The following is a 22,077-nucleotide window of genomic DNA, read 5'->3' on the forward strand; positions in this document are numbered from 1 at the left end:
GATATACATGTTTAATATACAATATGTATAAATTAAAGTGGTCATATTATACCCTATTTCTCCAAGTTAACCTAGTTCCCTGGTGTTCTAATGTACATGTCTGTGACATGCTTTGTTCAAAATAAAATAAGGATAAAGCACCACAGTAGTTCAATCACCCTGCCAAAACAGCCCTGTTCAGAGCGCTCGGTTTAGTAGTATCTCTTTAGGTCCACCTTAAAAAAAAAAAGGAAGGAAGGAAAATCAGCCACAGAGGCTACTGGGAGCTAACAGCAGTTAGCATTTGGAAAAGTGATCATTTGCAGGCTCTAGCAGGCACATCGCCGTCATATATAACATGTATCCACTGGACAGATAAATCCCCCGAGGCTAGAAGATTGTGTAGGACTCTGTGCTGCACTGTGGAGCCAAGAATAGAACGTTTCACGGACTTCGCGGACATCTGGTTTCGGATACTGTTGCCCTCGCCAGCACTCTCGCATGTTTTATGTACAAAGCGGAGCTCCACGAGACAACAATTCCAGGAATTTAGCGCATTGTGACGTCCCAAGGAACGCCAAAGTCAATATTGTGTGTTTTATCTCCTGTAATTAGACTGAGGAGGACCACAAAAACATGACATGAAAGATGACTCACAACAAGAGTGAGTCATCTTTTTTCACACGTTGCCGACTGATAGGACCTCCAGAGTCCCAAATCTAAGGATTTAAATGATTAAAAAGTTGATTTTGCATAATATGTCCCCTTTAAGGTAGACTGTTTACAGATCATTTTTGAACAAATTAACCAAACGATCAATGATGATATGTGTAACTTTATACACAAATCAAAAGATTAATGCATAACTTCATATATCCTTCTCAACTTTTTTCTTAGTAATAATTTTAGATGAGTTTTCTACTCATGATAAAGGAAATGCTTCATAGCCTCGAGTCTCTCATTAAAGCTGACTGTACCAGATCTCACTGGGCACTATGCCACATCAATGCCCTGATATTTAGACTGACTGGTGCTGGGGATCTGTCTATATTTTTCCGTCAGCGTTGCGCAGTGCAGAGGCTTCAATAGCCCGGGACGAGAGCACAGATCTGCAGTGGCTTGTCTCTGGGATTTATAGGGCTTCGCCGCTGAGCTCCACCGCGCCGTCCAAGTACGGAGAAAATACGTACATCTGCACGATTTTTCCATCGTAAAGAAGTTGTTGTGTTTACAGACAAACAATAGACACAGAGCCTCATGGTTTGCAGAGACAGAGCCAATGACCTCATGCAGGACCGAGTCTTTCCTCTGACGGAGGCCAGTGGTTTGACTCACAGGGAGAGAAACGGTTACCTCAACAACAACCTGATGACAGCAGCTGTAAAAGAAACAGCCATTATCTCACTAAATGCTACCACTGAACTACAAAAACTGCTCCCTAAAAATGAGCGAGGCTTCACAGGAGTAAATGGGAAGATAAAGTCTGTTTTTAAGTCTTAACATTCAGAAAGACTGGAAGAGGCCGTATGGAAGTATGAAGAACTGCCTGGCAGCACTTTTCAAAGCAAAGTAATTAACACTTGTAAGCTCATTTGTAAACTGCATCTGGACAAAAACCAGACCTTAAAGACAAAATGTGTGTTTTCACCAGGGAGGTACATGCAGATTGATTTTATGGCTGAGCGATAAAGCCAAATTAACCCAACCTGGCTCCTGGCTTACACACAAATCCTATGGCATAAACCTCTCTAAAAAAAACACTTAACTTGTTTTTCTTCTTCTAATTAAATGAGATAAACCATTTTATTTGGTGAACTTGAAAATTGCCAATAGCTAGATTCTACTCCATTTAGACTGAGGGATTATCAGCTTTATTCAGCTTAATTGGACATTACATAATCTTTGCACTGGGGAGATAATAGTGTAACGTTTAGTGTCCGGTCTTCAACTTTCTAGTTTGTAGTGATCAGTGAAAACTTGCTCCAACACAGGTCATTCAAATAAATAGCTTCAACTACCCCTTACGCACTGCAGAAAAAAGAGAGGACATGTTTTGAATGTGCAGTTTGTCTAGTGTAACCTTTTGAAGCCTTAAAACGAATGTGACAGTCATGGTGAAATGACGTGAGCTTCTTCAGCATTTGTGGCAGTTTATAGCTCCCAGCACTCAGACGACATCACCTCCTCCTCCTCCTCCTCCTCCTCCTCCTCCTCTGCTCTCTATTCTCAATCACAAACAGAAATAGCTCACTAACATTTCAAGCTGATTGCCAAAAACAGCGACAAGATTTGGTCATAGGAGAGAGTGTGAACGACAGAGCCATACTGGACTGTTTATGGCAACACTGGTATGATTTAAACGTGTCATTTCTCTAACAGCTAATACTATTTTGAATAGACGATCCAGTCATCTCTTTGATTGCTGATAACTTTAACTTTATTTCATAAAATAGCTAGAAGATTCCGTCATCCGTGTTCCCGACCAAGTCTCTGTGAATTACTGACAGTACAATGTTCTCTCTATTTCCTTTTCACACCGCTTTGTTCCCGACCGACTGAGAAAAATACCCGCGTCTCTTCACCGCTAGTCGCCAACTTGGGTATCGTTAGTGCACCAGGAAATTTGCTGTGGGAGGGAAAATTGAGTTGATGAACATGAACCAAACCAGTCAAAAATGTGGGCCACGAAATCAAAAACACATGCTAATAGATGCTGAAGTGGGCCATAAAGCTGAGGGGAAGAGCAAAATGGAGTGATAATTACCTCCACCAAGGAGGCTGTGTTTTCAGAAAAAAAAGCAGTAGTGAAATGATGAACTGTTTTTGCATCTGAATTAAATATCATTACATTAAAAAACGTGATCAAATTCGATGAGGGCTGGAGTTATAGTCGCAGACACTTTTTGTTTTTTGGATATTGGATTGATACTGATGATCTCCAAGTGTCTCGCATCTTGCCTGATTAATCTGCAGACTGATTAAGAATGCAGCTGCTTCCTACTTCTTGCGTCTCTAAGCCGCAAACGCTTTCTGAGCACCAAAACGAGTCCCTGAAGTTTGGACTGAGGCACAACATGAGTCATCCTTGAACCAAAACACATTCTGTCCAGACACACACACACACACTCTGCCTGCACGTTGAATGTGAAGCAGGATGGAAAGTGACAACTATCTTCCATTCGGGAAAAGCTTGCAAGAACGTTTAACACAAAGAGAGGCCGCTGACCTTCGGATGAGAATCGCGCTCTTGTGAATCGGCTCTTACAGAATCCACGGTAGGACGTGTTTCCACACACAACCTCCTTTGTCCCTTTAAGGCTGCTTGCCTAAGCTTCCTATCGGTATAATAAGGAGTTTTACCATATTACCAAGACATTTGAGCTGTGTTTTTTTTTTAGAGTGGGAAGTTTTAAATCGGAGTTATAACTTCACAAAAGACATTAGTCCCACATCCCCTCCCCTTAAATGGCAGCATCCTCCAGCTGTTGTAAGCTCATTCATTCCCCTAAAAGGATGCTTCATTTTTCTTTCAGGATTTGCATAAAAGTAGTGCCAAGTCTATTCAAAATAATCCTCCTCCGGGCTACAAAAAAGGATGTTGAAATATGAGAGTGGGGGTAGAAACTGGCAGGGATCTTTGCTGGTGCTCCAGATGCACCATATTACAATTTGTCCATGGAATGTCAGTTATTTCCAGATCGTCTTTAGCAGTTAATTTGACACACAGCAGCTAGACCAGACAGAGGGATGTTGAGGCTTTGAAGACGGTGGCTGCACTTCTGATCACCTGCCCAAAAAAAAAAAAGACACCAGTGTGGCAGCGCGGAAAAGTGAAAACACTCGGAGGAAACACTTGGAGGATAGTTACAAAGTCATTGCACATGATATGCACGTCGCTGTGAGACGACTCCAGGGGGGGCCGCTCGGATAAACACACACCTCCGTGCTCGGCCAGCATGAGTCCCGAATTCTGGGTAATCTGACTCTTTCTAAAACTCAAAGGCGGTGACACACCCGAGCCGATATTTGTTGGTGTAGACTTTGATCTGGTGGAAAAACACACTCTCTGCTCTGAGAATCTGTTCGTACCTTTAGGTGGGAAGTAGGATTTGCTTTCAGCTTTGTGGGGCCAGTCCACCACCAGGTGCCCATAGCGACGGAAGCTGTTGGTGATTTCATCTGTGAAAATAAAATGGAGAAAAGAGAGGGAAAACGGGCTTGAGTTGAGTGTTACATTTTATGACATGATAAGAAACCACCCATGGCTGCTCATGCAGTATGCATATGAAGGACCATATGCAGAGCCACGGCCAGAGCGGAGGCAGGCGGAGTTTCTATTTATTGCCGTGTTTCTGCAGCAGCAGCAGTCGCTGCATTAAACAGGAACACAGGCCGAACACAGCACGTCTACGCTCATACATTTTCAAACAGCTGAGGGAACAAGCTGTGCATCCGCTCATTATGCTTGTAGTCACATATGAACATAAACATTGTATATTAACATTAAATTACACAACTGCAAGTTTATACAGTCTAGACATATGTACGTTGACTAACAAATAGATACAATCCCTCTATTTCAAAGTGTCTTGTGTTTTCCACTTTTTATTTCATTTTTTTTATTCAAAAATTTCTGGATCTAATTCAATTTAAAACAGCACAAATAATGTTCAAATCAAGAAATAGTTTACTTCCAAATGAAATAAAGATGTTGTTTTCAGAGAGACAAGAGGGAAAGAGGACAACTTACAACATAAAGTAAGTAAGACAACTATAAAGTATGTGTGTTTCAATCTCGGGGGTCAAATTATGTTTAATAATAAAGAACAGCAGTTTAATCCAGGACGGTGATGGAAATGGTCGAGTTAAAAGCCAGACGTGTTCTTGTGCTGTACCGAGAAAAATTAAGAACATCGTTTAAAATACTGTATATATGTAAATATTTGAAGATAGGATAAAGTAGTCCATATATTGAGTTGTTTGTGTAATAGGAACGGGGTAGGTACATACAAGTCTGTACTTCTGCCTACTCCTTTTCAAACATGTGATGAGATGTAAATGTACGTGTTGCCATTGTAAATGTCGCACATGTGTTTGAACTCTATCTATGTACTCTATCTATCTATCTATCTATCTATCTATCTATCTATCTATCTATCTATCTATCTATCTATCTATCTATCTATCTATCTATCTATCTATCTATCTATCTATCTATCTATCTATCTATCTGAACAGTGTTTAAATTAGACGTCCTTATTAACACAGTGCGCCGTGTTGCCCTTAAGCCAGCCTCACAAACATCTGTCTAACTGTTAATGGCAAACAGCCAATGACAAAGACGCCACTGAGAGGTTTCCTGCTGTGCATGTACTGTACAGTGTGTTTCAACACTCTGGTGGAGGAAAAAAACAACCGGGTAAACATTCTCACTGGCGTCTGCGTCGTCTCCTCTCGCTTTTACCTTCGTCTATGTCAGGCGGAAGGCCTCCGACGAACACCTTCCTCGAGTAGCGCTCCATCCTCTCTCCGTTCTGACAGCGCGTCGGCGAGTTCAGCCCTGGGGTCAACGAGGGGTCGCCGTGGCCATCGTCGAGGAAACCATCTTCGAAGGGGAAAAGGCAGGAACGACCTGGTAGACGGGGGAAAAAAAGAGAGAGAGAAAGGGGAGGACAGGGAAGAACGGAGGTAAAAAAGAGGGAAAAGAAAGAAAGGAGTGAGTGACAGAGACCATTACAGAGCAGAATCACTTTGGATAATGAGGTCACGATCAAAACTCTCTGTTTCCATCAGACTTTCTTCATCCTCATCTCAACCCACCTTGGTTCATTTTATTAGGATACTCAGATAAATGCGAATAATATAATAAAAACACCCTTTTGTCCATATTTCTATTTAAAATGATATCTTGTTTAATTAATATTTGAAAATGTAATGTCAGATTTTAATGTCAGCAATTATGCTTCTTCTCTGCGTGTTTGTGTCAGCACCTCAGCACCACTTAATGAAAGCTGTATGATTCATACATTATTCAGCACTCTCTGCCAGCTACAGTTTAAACAAGTAATCCCAGCCCCGTGTATTACAGCGACCTTACAAACGTCACACAGCAGCTGTCCCTCTTTGCGGAGGAAAAAAAAACAGAACAATTTAAGAAGCGCGTTAAATCAGAGATGAGCCACGTTGGAAGCACCTATCTTTGTCATCAACACCTGGAACGATGATTCACTTCTGAGTCAGCGGACTCCTTATGAAGCCGTCTGGACTTAATGGACTGGTTGTCAACATGAAAACACAAGGCTGGCGTTTTGAGATTTTCTCACTATGGCAGTGTTTCTCAATCCTGTCCTGCATGTTTTCGAAGTTTCCCCTGCACCTGATTCAAATGAATGGCTCTTTATCAGGCTTCTGCAGAGCTCGTTGACTAGCTGACCAATCAGGTGTGTTATAGCAGGGAAACATCTTACAGGTCCTCGGGACAGGGGGTCCCGAGGACCAGGATTGAGAAACCCTGCACTATGGGATCCGTTTTCACAAAAAAATTGTATGTGTGGATTCACCTAGACTTGTTTTCATGTAGACACAACTAGGGATGGGACAATACCACTTTTCTGTGTCTGATACCGATACCACAAACTCGAGTATCTACCGATACCGATATTAGTATCCAGCGATTTTGACCAGTATCAGACCGATACTAATTCCCATCCCTACAGCAAACAAATTAAAACACCCAGTCAAACTGCTGGTTATACCACATGTTGCAAATAGTTTGGATTAATGTGTTATTCATTTTGACCACTGTCAATATAAGGATTGGAGAATGGACAGAAAGTATTCTATTTTTTTCCTGATCATACGGGTTCATACAGATTTATCTGCCCCAACATGATTAAATGCACAACATGACAGTGTTTTGAAATTGAAATATGAGTTCATTCAACCACAGCATAGAGGGAAAAGCAGATAGTAACACCACACTAAAAGCCCCAGCGAGATCAGCGAGTGAGAGAGACGATGAGTGTGAGAGAGACGGTCGGCATGGCAAGCAGAAGCCCAAAGAAAATGCCAAACGTTACCTCTTCTGCGGCCATAGCTCCTGGCTGCTTGTCAGCGTAGTGGGGGGAGGGAGGGAGGGAGGGAGAGAGACACAAAGAGAAAGAGAGGGTTGGGACAGGAAAGAGATACAGAGACATGGATTTTGTGGAAATAAACCAAAACCGAGGAACATCTCTAAGGCAACAGCGAAACCACACATGGCTACAACCTAAGCCTCTGCAATGGCAGGAGGGCGATTATTACAGCCTGGCTACACCCCACAGTAAACCTGCTGCACCTGCCCTGGCAACAGGAGCAAGCAGATGCAGCACAAGAGAAGGAGTGGGGGGGTGCGGGTGGAGGTCAGCCACGGAAACGACTAACAAATTTAGAAGCTAGTAATTGTCATCTGGGCTTAATGAAGCCGTTATGGTTTGGGTTCGTGCTAATCTACTGTGAATATTCACAGATGAGACCATAAAGCAGAGTGCAGCCAGGACAGAAGGTAGAGCAGGTTAGTCATTATCATGGCCTTGGTGAAATATTAAGAGTTGCTCCTAAGTCAGATGCGGCAGGGCCAGCTGTGAGTGGAAACTTCCTACGGGATAAGGAGAGAGTGTGGTGGTAGATGGCAGCCTCGGGGCTCTGAGAGGGGGGAGATAACCTGCAAAGGGGAGAGGGGGTGGAGAGCAGGCTGGAATATCTGGGCTGCTCTGATCCAAATCTATAACAAGGTAAAAGTGCAGCAGTGTGATCATCACTTATCTATCTATCTACATCTAATCACCTGGTCATGCGTACCCGTCTTATCTTTTCCTTATTCTTAGAGCTCATTTCACTGCAGTGATTAATGTAAAATATCTAGAAAACTTTAGCATTGTAGTTCATATACGTCACTGCCGTGAGCAGTTATCGCATAACCTCTTTAAGATATGGTTGGCCAAGATTTTCAAAAGCATCCTCTCCCCCTCAAATCGCATCACCTGCCGTCATGGGATAAATTTCCGTTTGGTCGTGTGATGACAAGTGAGCAGGTTCGAAAACAAAAACCACTGAGGAAAATCTTTCAAAAGCTCTAAACATAGCTGGCAAAAAAGATTGAATTACACGTGACACAGTACTTGTCAAGTAGATGTCTACTTAGCAGAAAGTCACGCTCATTCTAACTATTCAACTGCTTGTAATCATGTGACAAATGGAGCTCAAAATATAGGTATAATTATAGCAGATTTGTCAACTTTTTGACAACTTCTTGTCAAGCCAGTGAATGCCATCCGAAGGTGGCGTTAAATGCATTCAGAAATTCTATAAACAGCCTGCAAGTGGACCTTAGTAATACTCTTTCTAACACACTGGGTTTTCTTTGATCAAGAAAGAGTTTTTATGTGCAAAAACACCCCACGTTTGAGTGTTTCCCTAATCACTGAAATGTTCTCGCAACAAGCTCAATTTGAACCTCACTGTGCAGTGAATACAAACCGCAGACGAGGAAAGCGTGGCTTGAGATGGTGCAAATTCCAACAAACAGCAGGAGGGCAAACCCAGTGCTAAACAGATCCTAATGTAGCTCTCTCTCAACTCATAAGTCACAAAGCAGACTCAAAAACCAATATGGAAGAAGTCCATTGTGTGACTCGGCCCTCTGGCTTCTCTCGGGGGATACATTGTCTCTGAGCCTCTTCTTCCTTGCTATGTTTTCATTAAAAAGATCTGGCAATCACCAAAAAACCTGGGCAGCCTCTACGTTGCTTTGCACTCTCACCGTCTGGTCTTGGAGGAAACAAAGTCACCTAGCAACCCGGGGCAAAAGGAAGAAATGTTTCACTGGGAAATTGTCAGATCCCTCAGTGAGAGTGAACACAAACCATGAGGGAGAGGAGGAAGGAGAAAAGCAAGGGATAAGATTGAGTATCAACTTCAAACTGTGTGGTGTCTGGGAGAATGGGCATGTTTTAAAGAAGACTGGGTGACTCCTCTGGGTGAGATAAGTATGATGCCTCATGCTCTTTGTGGCTTAAAAGCCTCAGAGACTGCTGTCAAGTGAACAAGACAAATAAATGTGGCTATGAGACCTTTGCTCATTACTTTCCACCATCTCTTCCTTATTTCAAGTGCTAACGCCATCCGCAGACAGTAGAGTCCTTACAGGTCCTCACAGCATGACGCCTCAGAGCTAACGGGTTGAAAAGAAGAAGAAACGCAGAGTGAAATCCTTTAAAGTTTCCCCGTCTACACACATCGCACGCTACAACAGAGCAAGCCAGCTCTGACAGAAGTGGAAGATCTCGGCAAATCTGCGTTTGCTCATGACACAACATTTCAACATCAACGTCTGAAATGATTTCTAGGGATACAATTGATGGAAAGGACAGAGTGAAAGAGGAGCAACCAGAGTTGTATACAGATAAATATATGTACGCAGAGGTGGAAAGTAATGCATTACATTTACACACGTTACTGTAATTGAGTAGGTTTTTTTTTTTGTAATTTTACTTTTATTTAAGTAGGTTTTTTATAAGTACTGTACTAATCCTAACCCAAGAAAATCTACAATCACTGAATTACTGAGTAAAAAATGTTGGCCTGATATAAAAAATCTTGCACCCAACTTTGATGATGATGAGGACAGATGAATTGGTGCTAATTAAGGTCCCTGATTGAGTGATAAAGTCAAAGCATTTGTGACCTTTGACCCATTCTGATATACAATATATTTACATATTTTATTTTATCAGTACTTACATCTATAAAGATTTGCCTTTAATTAAAAACAAAGTAACTAAGTAACTTTTAAACAAGCTACTTTTTTTTTTTGAGTACATTTTATTTTATAGACCAGTTCTTTTGTCTACTACAAAATAGTGGTACTTTTACTTGAGGAGAATATTCAGTACTCTTTCCACCTCTGCATACATGCACATAAGCATATATATATATATATGTGTGTGTGGTATACAATACATCTCTGGTGCTCTTCAGTTTTGGGTTGAAAACATCTGTGGGTAATAAGTTAAAAAAAAAGCTTCTACGTTTCATAGCAGTTGAACCATATCAATGGTAAAAACATGAAAATACAAAAATGAGCACCCTCGGTTTGATTTATAATGTAAACAAATACTTTTTTAAAAAAGATTGTACAAGTAAATGTTCAGATTTCTAGGCATGTATTGATAGATCCATGTGATCTCTGTGTTTCTGATGAGCACAAAGTATTATTTTTTTACGTTTGACATCCTCTATCTTACATTTGTGTGAGCCAAATGAGCACGTCCATAGAGGATGTTAGGGCTTTGCAAGATTGATTTGATCACCCATCTGTCCAGATGTCTTTGGACATGGGAAACTTGATTAATTGCCCCTTTATAAGTGGAGGAAATTGAGACCTAAATAAATGATATCCCTGACCCCCATCAAAAGAGAAAAACACATCACTGAGGGACAGTCTGGAAAATGTTCTGGCACGTATGAAGCAGCACATGCGATAAAGACCTTATTTCTCTCTCTGGCTCATCTCCTGTCCCCGTTGGTCATCTGTCGGCTGGTGGGACACCGAGGTTGGGAGTGTATACTCTTACATGTTGGGGTATTTTTGGAAGTGTTATTCACAGGTCAACTGCCAGTGAGTTAAGAGGACTGCCCTAGGTTTATGGTGTAAGGGAATCCAGGCCATAGCAAAGGGTAGGCAGGTGTGCTCTCTATTGGCATCAGGCTGTGTGGTTAGGCGGCATATGTTTTTCATGGGAACCCGACACAGAATACTTCCCATTCTCAATTATTTTAAAAACAGAATAATGAAAACACGATGGGGTACCGCAGTAAAATGTGACTTACTGTTTAACGGCATTATGTGGTCTGCACCGGGATGATGGAAATTGAGGCTCATGCGTCCTGTCAACGATAAAAAAACAAAAAACAAACATGTTACAAATATCGACATCACTGATAAAAGTCAGCTTGTTAGACAGATATTCATTCAACCTTTCATTCTACTGTCAACAATAAGGACATTAATAAACAACTGCCAGTCGTTAATTGCTGTTAGGAAATTAACTGATTACAAATGTATCAATCAATTAAACAACGTCTGTTCATTTAATCAAGACCTAGCAGAGGGCGTACATCAGCTTAAGTATTGAAGTAATCGGCAGAAGAAGACAAAGTGCAGGAAAACAAACTTGAGGTGAAATTAAATTGTTCACGATCAACCGTCTATAACCACCAATATTATTAACCTGTTCAATTGCTGGTTAACAGGAATTAACACGATGAAATGTTTGATTTGACATGAGTAAACAAAACGCTACACATTGGCAGAAAACAGATCCACAGATTACAGATGAGAATTGTTTCATATCTTATATACACCCACATGCAAATGCACACACACCCACACACAAATGGACCTCATTTGGTCCATAATACATGGGCCCATCTGCAGGTGCTTTCACAGGGAGAGGGGTGGTGTGGAACATCTAAATGAGAGTCACAGTTATCTCAGTGTCCATCATTCTTCTCGTACGCGTGGCAACAGAAATAAAACACCTAAAATATCCTCTAATTAGGAACAAAATATAACTCCGCTCGGCGTCAACATCGTTTGCAGTGGCGGCCGCAGCACAGAGACACACCCTTTATCCCCGGACCACGTAAAATTAAGTCCCTCTGTCGATCCACGTACAGCAGCTTTTTTCCATATTACATTTTCAATTTCAAAAATGACTATTCGGGTCCACTGGGCATGCGCTTGGGAGTTGTTTGCTCAGTTTCAGAGAGAAACAAGTAGACAAATACAGCGAAAAGTAAAACACAGATTTAATTTCAAGGAAGTGGAAATCACAGATTTAGCTTATACTAGAAAAGCACTCAGAGAGCGCAGACCTCAGCCAAGGCAGCACAGCCCCCCCCCCCCACACACAAAATAGCGATAAAAATAGTGATAGTGTCCACGGATCGCACCCGTATTAAATCAGTTGTTCCTGGTCCCATTGTGGACATTTCCTGAAAATCTGTCTGTGACTTTTCGAGTTATAAGCTGGGACAATGTGGTGGGGGATAAAGATTACTGTAGACAACTGTCCATTTCAGATTCTTTAATGCTACTGTAAGTCTCCCTATGTGATTTTTGGAAACTGGTGACATGTCATTTACGCCATAGCAGTTTGCAACATGGTCTCTCAAAGTCCATGTTGCAAGCTGCTATGGCGTAAATGACATGTCGCCAGTTTCCAAAAATCTGTCCAAAGAAGACAGATAGCAGGGACACACTTTTTGTCTCATAAACATCAGTGGTAACCAGCCGTTGTTGAGGCAGTGTAGGGGAGGACAACGAGGCAGCCAATCTGCAGCTACACAGATGTGAATTTCCACACTCCTCTCAGCCAATCACACTCCAGACAACAATAGGGCTTGGGGGCAAATAGAGTGCGATAAACCCAGTCATTCAAGCACACATATTTGAACACATGCGTTGTGTGGCATATGGATATGTGGGCTGCTCTCATTCTCTTTTTTTTTTATCTCATTATGAAGAACCAACGGCGCGACCTTACTTTTAAAAGTCCACAGATCCAAGGGGCAAATACATTGAGTCGTGTATTGGTTAACACGTGGGTGGTCTGTTTGTCAGTCCTCAAACAAAATGACGGGGTTTGAGCAAAACACTCGTTGAAGCTCTTACAGTAGACTGTGAACTTTGACCTAGTCCCATTATTGCATTGAGTAAAAAAAGAAAAACTAGGGTGTTGTATCATTCATGGAACATATTCATAATCAAAGCCATGGCTTCTGAGAGAAGTCGCAATAAATACTGTGGTCTGTGCTTCCTTTCTCATCTCCATTAATCAATTGGGATGACAGAGGGAGACAGTTGCCCTCCTGAAGCCTTAAAATAGCTCTGGGCATGTGCCATCTTCTTCCACCAGGAGTTAAGTGGCAGGACCCGAGGGGCCCTAGTTGCTGCTGCCGCTGCTGCTGCTGCTGTTCTGGTGACATTTCCTCAGAGAGCCTGAGCTATTCTCAACATCACCATAATGGTTGTGCTTATGGGAAACACACCAACTCTTTCGTTTAGCATGGATCCAACAGCATCTCACCTTCTCTCTCACCCGACAACCTGCAGACCGGACACTGACCTCGCTGTGACCACTTTGATACAAATTACCAGCAGCCATCAAATGTGGCCAGAGGTTTAAAAGTCCAGTGTGTAAGAATTAGTGACATCTAAAGGTGAGACTGCATTATTGTAACAAATGGAGGTCTCTTCCATTCACTCCGTCCTTGACCAAGCACATCAGAGAACTACAATGGCCTTCAAATACCAAAAACAACGTCCTTCCTCTTTGATTACATGATAAGCTTCAGCATCAAAATCCAGTTTGCTGTACAAACTTATCATGTGAGATTGGAGCCCTCTAAAATGCCTACAGTATATATAAAATGCACACTTGTTCAAACTTGCTTATGGGTAATATATTACATTTTCTCCTAAATGTTTCAGAGTTGACCTTTGAGAAAATCAGTTAATTAAGACTGCGAGAAACTAGTGCACATGAGCTGTACAACTTTAAAAGTTCTTAAGACTTGTATAGGAACTCTTATTAACAACAGAGAAGATATTATTAAAGTAGTGCTGCAACACTGCTTTCCAATTAGCTTTGCGCTTGAGTGTGAACTACCTCTGGCTGGAGTAGGAGGACAAAACAATCATCATCTAATGAAGTAACTACTCAATGACTAGCAATGAGTAATAATAACCAACAGAAACTGATGCTCAACCTCTGCAGAATCCAGAGCATTGTGATCAACTGCGTGGTTTACCAGCTGCAGCAGAACAAAATGTTCTGAGTGGACTGAGTGGTGAGAGGACGGAGCTTTCACACCTTGACACCACAGTATATACCCCGGAGGGAGGAAGAAAGCTACCTGCATTTTATGGAAAATATACACCACAGTCACACCCTGTTTGAATCGCCGCCATCTGGCAAGAGGTTCAGATCCCTTAAATCCAGTAGCAACAGACAGACCGAGGAACCACTTTTATCCAAGAGCTGTGGCCTCCATCACACCTGTCCCTGTCCAAACAATTACAAACACACTCTGAACCACACGTGGAGACTATGAGCACTGCAACTATATCTCAGAATTTTGCTCAGATTGAGCTCCAGAGCTCCTGAGACTAGAAAAAATAAAACTAATGAAAAATCCCAAACTATTATAACCTTGAGGTGTAACCAGTGCTGTGCCTCAAGCTCCGTTGTGGTTAAATTTTTCACTCCACTCCACATTGCTGATTTGCTCTGACTGCATCCTATCTGAAGCCCCTCTCAACTGCTCTGGTCACGTTTTGCTCTCTCTGATACACACTGCAGCACATATTAAAGCCCCCCAATAACACCTTGAGTACAAAGCACCAGCATCAGTTACAAGAGAAGAGTGGGTGTAGCAACAACTAAGTGTGGAAAAGTCAGCAGTGATGGAAAAACATCTCAACAGCAGGGTGTCCAAAAGCTGCACTCTTGCTGACTAAAGAAAGCTTTAATCACCGACACATTAGAGAGGTAAGAATCTTGGCAAGTCCATGTGTTCTGCGCACATTCAACAAATGACTAAAAGAACAACCAGGTGTTCCGTGTGTCCTACATGCTGCACTTCATACAAAGCTGAACCCAATAGCCCTTGGCAAGATGATTATGACAAGGCAAAGGTTTCTTCAGCTATCAAGCAATAACATGCGTGAGCTGAGTCATATTTCACAAGCAAATTCTCACATGTCAACCTCCTGCTGTCTTTTTACATTTCATAAAAGTAATAATCATAAATCTATCAAATACCAATCCATTTAATAATCATTTCAGAATCCAGTTGAGCTTGATGCACAACCTGGCAGTGGTATTAAGGCTTTCACGGTTTGTGAGATCTGGACAAAACATAATTTTAATAGAGGAAACAAGCCCAGACTTGTTTTGTTGCCCAAACTGGATTAGCTCAGCCATGCTTACAGGAGTCCTGAGTTTTCCACCATAACAAAACAGAACAGTGACAGAGTAGTTTATCAGAAGTAAGCTGCAATCGACCTTTAACGCAGCCTACAAACACAACACCTTATCTTGATACAGTCATTGCAGCCGTTTAAAGTACAGGGGCATCCCTCTGCGAGTGAGATAATCTCAAGTGTTGTTATAACTGCACGGGTTGAAAAGTTAAAGGGTCAAGTCTAGCCTGTCAGCCAAACTTCAATCCAACTAAAGTACTGATCTTTAACTTCAAGTTAAGCTGGGATGGCTCCTTCACTGAACCTACACAAAGACAAACATTTCAACTTTAAAGATATAGTATGTAACATTTCTGCATTAAAATATCTAACAGAACAACCAAGACTAATGTGATGTATTTTTTGAGTGGAGTGTTTACGTGAGCAATAACTTTACCAACATTCTTTAAAATTGCATTTTCATGACATTATCCGCTTCAGCCGTCTTTGCGAGAGTGAAATGACTGCGGATGCTTGAGAGAACTTTGACTGAATTGAACGAGTGCCAGAGTCAACACACTCAACTCTCCTTCATACACTCCTACCATTCTCCTGTGGAGAACACAGCACGAGCATGCATGAATCCGGTTACCTCCGTGTATAACGTAAAGCACATAGTAAATGTGCGAACACATATATTAATACTAATGTGACAGCCATAATATTTGGTGCAAATATTCAGTACTACTTGTTAGCCAGTCTGTTGTCTTTTGCATTTCTTATTTTTTGCACTCATTGCCATTTGCTATGCATTTTGCTGCCAAAGCTCCAACCAGTGGCTAGAACAAGGAAACGCAATAATTATGTAAAACCGAAATGTAATAATAGTGTTTTTATTTACAGTGTATATGTACAAACGAAAATGAGACATATCACCGAGCAAATAATACATGACCAGCTATACGATGTCAGTCAAAAACTGGTTCCGCCTTTCAGACCTTCAGTTCCTCCAATCATCCCATCCACTGCTCCATTAAGTCAGAGAGAAGCTGAGCTTCCCTGGAAGTTTTTGCCGCATTTGTCCAATCACTGTTGAGCTGATCGCAGCGGAAAAAAACTATTCTGTGTCGTCCCATAAAGAACAGTTGAAGCCAAGCTACCCTAACCCTAACCTAAGAACCCTAGTGGTAGAAATGACATACTGCGTGTTTAAATAAAATGTTTATCTCTAATGTAGACTTTCCTGGAGACCTTAAAACTTTACCTTCAGTAGATCCAGACAGTGCAAAGTCTGCGCTATCTTTGCTTATGTCTGACGAAAAGTTACATATTCAACCCTTTGTATCACTGAAGCTCCTTGCCTAATCAATGTTTCTCCTGAACTGTACTGCGCAAGCTATTCTTGTTTTCCTCCCGATGAGATCCAATGTGTGTCAACTCTTATCCACTAACCAATGCTCTTGTCAACAGACACAAAGTCAAATAGCGACAGTGTTTGCTCTCTCTCTCTTCTGACTGCACATAAAGCTGGCCCCTTCTGTGTTTTGCAATGATATCATGCATATTGCAGACTATTGACCAACACACGACAGGTTACGACCAAACACAAACCAGACTGTACAATCAGTGTGAAACTGCTCATGTACAACTTTTGCCACATGGAGACCCTAAAGGAGGTGAAGATGAGCTGATCTCAGCTAATTCAATGTGGGTTTTGTACAGACATACTATATACATCTCCTTATTTTGTGAAAAGGTGGAGCAAAAGTTTGACATTTTGGGAAATGTGCTTTTAAGATTGACAGCACTCTGTCTACACGCAGTCCCTTTTATTTATTTATTATAGGATATAACGTATTAACGTATAAGCTTTGCAATTGGTAGCAAATTTCCCAACCAAACTTCCCTTTTCTCCTCTGCAGGCTAGGAATAATATTCCTTGAATAGCATCTCTGTTTTCTCATCTACCTCTTTGCTGAAAAAAAAAAAAAAAGATCACAAGTTGCAGCCCTTCTTTAGGGCTTTAAGTCACACTGAACTTATTGAAGTGGAGTCCTGTAAAAGCTGCACACACACACACACACACACAAAGCACACTGTAACTGATGCATGAGTAAGATCATGTGAGTCTGACCAGCTGATGTGCATGTGTGTTTTCAGTGGGAGAGGTGGGATCCACATGCAACTTTCACAAGAACTTTACGTACGACATATTAACACTGATGAGTATGTCAGGAGACGATAGCAAATCTCTGTGCGTGGGTGATGTTGTCATCTCGTCAAATAAGGTTGTGAGGTGGGTGAGAATGCTTAGCATGGAATGTCACAGTTGATTTATACGTCAAAAACAATTATGTGTGTCCTTTGTATGTGTGTGTGTGTATGTGTTAGCCGTTGTCTAACTGGTGTTGTTTTTCCAGAGCGAGCAGAGAATCTCTTATGTGTGTGTTAATACGGGGGTGACCTGCGCTCGCCACATGTGAGTTCAGCTGACCCACTTCAGGAACTTCATGCCGACCAGTGTGTTGTGAAGCTGCGCAGTAAATGACTATTGGTCCTGGGCCCCTGCACTGAGAGGATTACTTTTTTCTCTCCACACAGCATTCATAGTGAAGACATCCCCCCTAGCCTCTTACCCGAAACTTAACCATCAACACTAAGTGCCTCACCCTAAAACCAAGTCTTAACCCTCAAAAAAAGCATTTAAGAGGTAACGGAACATGACGAGCAGCCAGAATGTACTCACTTTCACAAAATGTCCTCACTCCCTATGGTTTATATGCTTTTTTGGTCCACACACAGAGAGAGAGAGACTCATAAAACATGCAAGGAAAAACAACTATTCCTGTCACAATGAGAAGTATGTGAAAAATGTCTGTGATGGGATGGATGTGGGTGGTTTAAAAGGGGATGCAAAACTATCTCTACGAGCAAATTTTGATTGGTGGTTCTAAGTTGGTAGATGGTGGATTGAAAAATAGAAAAGCCCTGGTTGATCAATAATATTTTCTCTACCTCTATAGAACAGAGCAACTTCACAGCGATAGCACGGCAGATGCTGTATCATCTTTGTCGCAGCATCACAGTGACTGGGACACCTGCATTTATCCATTGCTCTGTTTCCACCGGTCGAAAACCCCACTAACATCTGGCAAACATTTGGCATTTGTCCCCCAGGTCAAATTACTCTGCAATACAAACAGGTTTTTATCAGCTCCAACTCCAACTGGCAGTGATGGGATCATGAATCACGAGTGAACATGCTAATTTCCCCTATTTTCGAACTTTATTTTGGCCGCTGGATGTTTAATCTGCACCTTTTCCAGCTCGGCGTCATGACGCACACCATTTAAGGACCGATCTAAAAACCGCTCAGACGCTGTTGAGTTTGAAAGAGGGAGATGGAAAAGTGTGAACACTGATTGTTGATATTGCGTTCTCCTGTTGTGTGTCGTCTTTCCAACTTCTGACATGTTTCTAGAGCATTCTTGGCACAAATCCGACTACTGGCAGCGAGCGAGGAGTCAATCACCTTTTTAAAGCAGGTGTTCAAAAAAACCTGTGTATAACCAGGAGTGAATGCCTACATTACCGGGCGTGAGTGGGTTTTCTGACCAGTGGAAAAGGGGCTCAAGTATATGGGGGACACACATAAATGAGACATCAACTGCTACTATTACATCAGTGCCAAGTGGACATCTGTCTCTGTGTTCAGAATTGGGCATTCAATCTCACAATGTTCACTCATGAGACACATGGGTAGAGAAAATGATTGCAGTCAGATGGAGAATTCTAAAAATCTCTTTACAAATGACTAAACCTGAACCTAACTTGACCCTGAAGGTCTGGACAATTTTGTTTCATTGTCACGGATGGGTCAGGTACTAAACCCCCAAGTGCCAACGTCTTCTATACACACCATTATTCAAATGCTCTGACCTCAGTAACCTCAGCTGCAAAGAAGCACAAGCATCTTTTATCTTGATTATTCAGCAGATGGTGGACCTGGCTGAAGCTTCCAAGACAGTGAGTAGGTATTCTTGCAGGGTGGAGCTACTCTGTGGTTGGCACAGGAGCTTACTGCAGCCCCACATTGTCTGCATGACGACAAGAGGGGGGCAAACAAGCAAAGAAAGGCGGAGGAATGCACGCCCGTGTTTATGTATCATGCTTCCAGTCTTTCATAGTATCTCCAGTGACTCCGACTGTGCTTTGATAAACAATCGCAAGGAAGTCCGAGCAGGACATTACGACACCTTTCCAGTGAAACAATGCTCTCTCAGAACATGACATGGGAAAACAGACGTGAGTATGATGAGCATGCAACATGCTTCGTTTATTACACACACCCCTCCCTCCATTCTTTCCATTGTTACGATGTGTGGACGGCGAGCATCAAACCTGACAGGGCCCCATCTCGAAGACAGGAGTTTTTACAACAGAACACGTGACCTCTGCTATAAAAATATTGACTTAGAAGCCCTGACACTGGACAGCCTTAGAAGGTTAGAACTCCTGAGTGTGATGTCCCAAGTGTGATGTGGGGTAATCATGTGTCTTAGGAAAAATAGTGGTTACAGAATTCAAGTCATGTGACAGTTATCACATAATCCATTGATCAAAATCAGGCAAAGAAAAAGGGCAAACGACTGCAGCACCTCTGCTGAACCACACACACACACACACACACACACACACACACAGAAACGCACACAGATATTTGATTTTGCAGGTAAGGCTCATCATTTCATTTAAAAACAGAGCATGGACATCCATAGTGGATTGTTGAACTGACTGGCTGATAGAGAAATCATAATAATAATAATGTACTGATGATATGTGCCCATAAAGCAACAAAAAAATAAAATAAAATACTGTAAGCATTGACGTATGAATATTCCTAACCTGCAAAATGATTCCTCCATATAATATCAGCGATAGTCATTGGTGGGCCACCGGCAGGGTGTGGTTTACCTTTGTCATGGTCAGTCCTTATCATATCCATTAAGGAATTCTCCAATGAGTGCAAGCTAAAAGCATCAAAGGGCCGGGTCCGGTCCTGCAACACAGCAAAAACAGGAAGAGGGTTAGGATTGGAGTCAGGGATGGACATCGTGTGAACACTCAGGCTTCCATACACATAACATATACCGCATGTTTTTCTTGGAAAGGGATCCTTCACAGTTGTTTTCCCCTGAGGTTCTTTCTTTTAATTGTAAGGTTTCCAATGGGTGGAGGGGGTAACAGTGTATAAGAGCAGAGGGTGTGGTGTGTCAACAAGATAAATTGTATTTAAAAGCCCCTTGAGGCAGATGTATGATTTGTAATTTTAGTCTATATACGAATCTAATTTATACAACACAGTGGCTGCTACATGTGCTATAAGCATCAGTCATAATGCGGGAAGACATAAGCAGCATTACTCTTTAACTACTTTAACACAAACTCACTATCATTTAATAAACACAGACTAAAATATTCTATTTTATGACCCTTTAAAAAACTTCACCTTTCAACATTTTGTCTTGCCGTTAAAATTCTGGTTTGCCGGTTTCTTTGCTCGAGGGTAGAGCACTAGTCGCGACCTGCATGTACAAACAGCTACCACTGCTAGGAGAACGAGACAGACTGGGATTTATTCTGAGCTTCTGTGGACTAATTAAAGATTTGGCATAGACGTTACAGGTAGAAGAGAAAAAGAAAAAAAAGAACAGACCTGATGCAGGCGGTGACAGTTGATACCAAAGAGGAGATATGAATCTCCTTAAGCCTTTTCAGTGACAAAACAGACAGGGATCTGCCCTTAAGAATCTCATCTGTCTTTGTTTAATATGATCTAATCAACATGTTTTTAACTGTCTAATCTTTAGGTCTATACTGTAGGCGAGGTGAAGTAACCGTGGTACAGTTTGAATCAGTTGTAAAACACTGAAATTGAATATATATATATATATATAAACAAGTAAATAATGCTTTCAGACTCATCTGACACACTAATAAAATAATAGTAATCAAATAAATAAAGGTTGCATGGCTTTCATTTTGTTCTCTTTAAAAGTTCCACCACCTAGAATCAGGGTAATAATAAAACCAATTTGACTAATAGTTTGTGCACACTTGTTTGGGCAAAATAAAACATTATACATCAATTATAAACCTTTAAAAATAACTAGCCCCGCGAGCGGATCTGAACGGGTTCGAGCCGATGCGCGCTCGTCGGCGTGTGCCACGCCTCCTCGCTCGCCTCGCCCACGAACCCGTTCATTCACCGCTCGCGGGGCTAGTTATTTTCAGCGGCGTCCCCACGCATGTCGGTCTGAGGAGCCATCGCGACATGTGCATGTAATACTATCTGCTGCCACCAGGGGGTGCTGAAAGTTGAATATTTTTATATAGACATGTTCAGGACAGGTCCCTGGTCTCACATATTAAGTTCTGTGCTTATCGGTAAATGTACAGCAAAGTTAGAGGGCACTTCCTGTTTAAAATGGCCAACTTCCTGTGGGTGAAAGTCGTGTCCGTAAACGTGTTCAGGGAAGTTCACTTGCCTCACATTTCAATTTTCTTGCAGATCGGACAATGTTGGCCTTTAGCCACCAGGGGGTGCTGAAAGTTGAATATTTTCATATAAATGTCTTCAGGCCTGGCCTGTTATCACCCACAGCAAGTTTGGTTTGGATCGGACCTTTCGTTGTAAAGTTATAAGAGTTTCGTTCTTCACTCACTTTAGCGCCCCCTATCTCGTGCGCCATGCGATATTTAAAAAATCCTTCCAATTGTTTCTGTTCCTCAACTGGTCCACAGTGACCTCCCCAAGTTTGAAGGTGATCGCTCAAAAACTGTAGGAGGAGATAGATTTTGTAGCGCTGGTGTAATTTTCGTATGTTTTCTGCCACCACCAGGAGGCGCTGTTTTCAAAATGGACCATTTCTTCATAGTCTTCTTCAGACACCACCCATCATCACTCACATCAAGTTTGGTTCCGATCGGACCTTTCGTTGTAAAGTTATAAGAGTTTCGTTCTCTGCGGCGAAAAACCTGAATTTTCGCCAACTTTAGCGCCCCCTATCTCGTGCGCCATACGATATTTT

At 41.8% G+C, this 22,077-nt stretch overlaps 1 protein-coding gene across 4 annotated transcripts in view; it reads right to left on the reverse strand.

Moving 5' to 3' along the window:
* The window catches only part of cpeb3 (cytoplasmic polyadenylation element binding protein 3), a gene marked incomplete at its 5' end in the record, with an annotated part of 63,140 nt that overhangs the window by 8,238 nt on the left and 32,825 nt on the right, over positions 1–22,077 (reverse strand). For 3 of the 4 annotated variants that reach the window (XM_083897770.1, XM_083897771.1, XM_083897768.1), the window contains 5 exons: positions 4,069–4,158; positions 5,444–5,611; positions 7,059–7,082; positions 10,849–10,905; positions 19,961–20,045. In XM_083897770.1, coding sequence (XP_083753896.1) covers positions 4,069–4,158; positions 5,444–5,611; positions 7,059–7,082; positions 10,849–10,905; positions 19,961–20,045 — 424 coding nt within the window. The remainder of the gene's footprint in view (positions 1–4,068; positions 4,159–5,443; positions 5,612–7,058; positions 7,083–10,848; positions 10,906–19,960; positions 20,046–22,077) is intronic. The other variant, XM_083897769.1, reaches the window with a different exon arrangement.

The sequence above is a fragment of the Microchirus variegatus genome (genome assembly GCF_963457635.1).
Source record: "Microchirus variegatus genome assembly, chromosome: 11".
NCBI lineage: Eukaryota > Metazoa > Chordata > Actinopteri > Pleuronectiformes > Soleidae > Microchirus > Microchirus variegatus.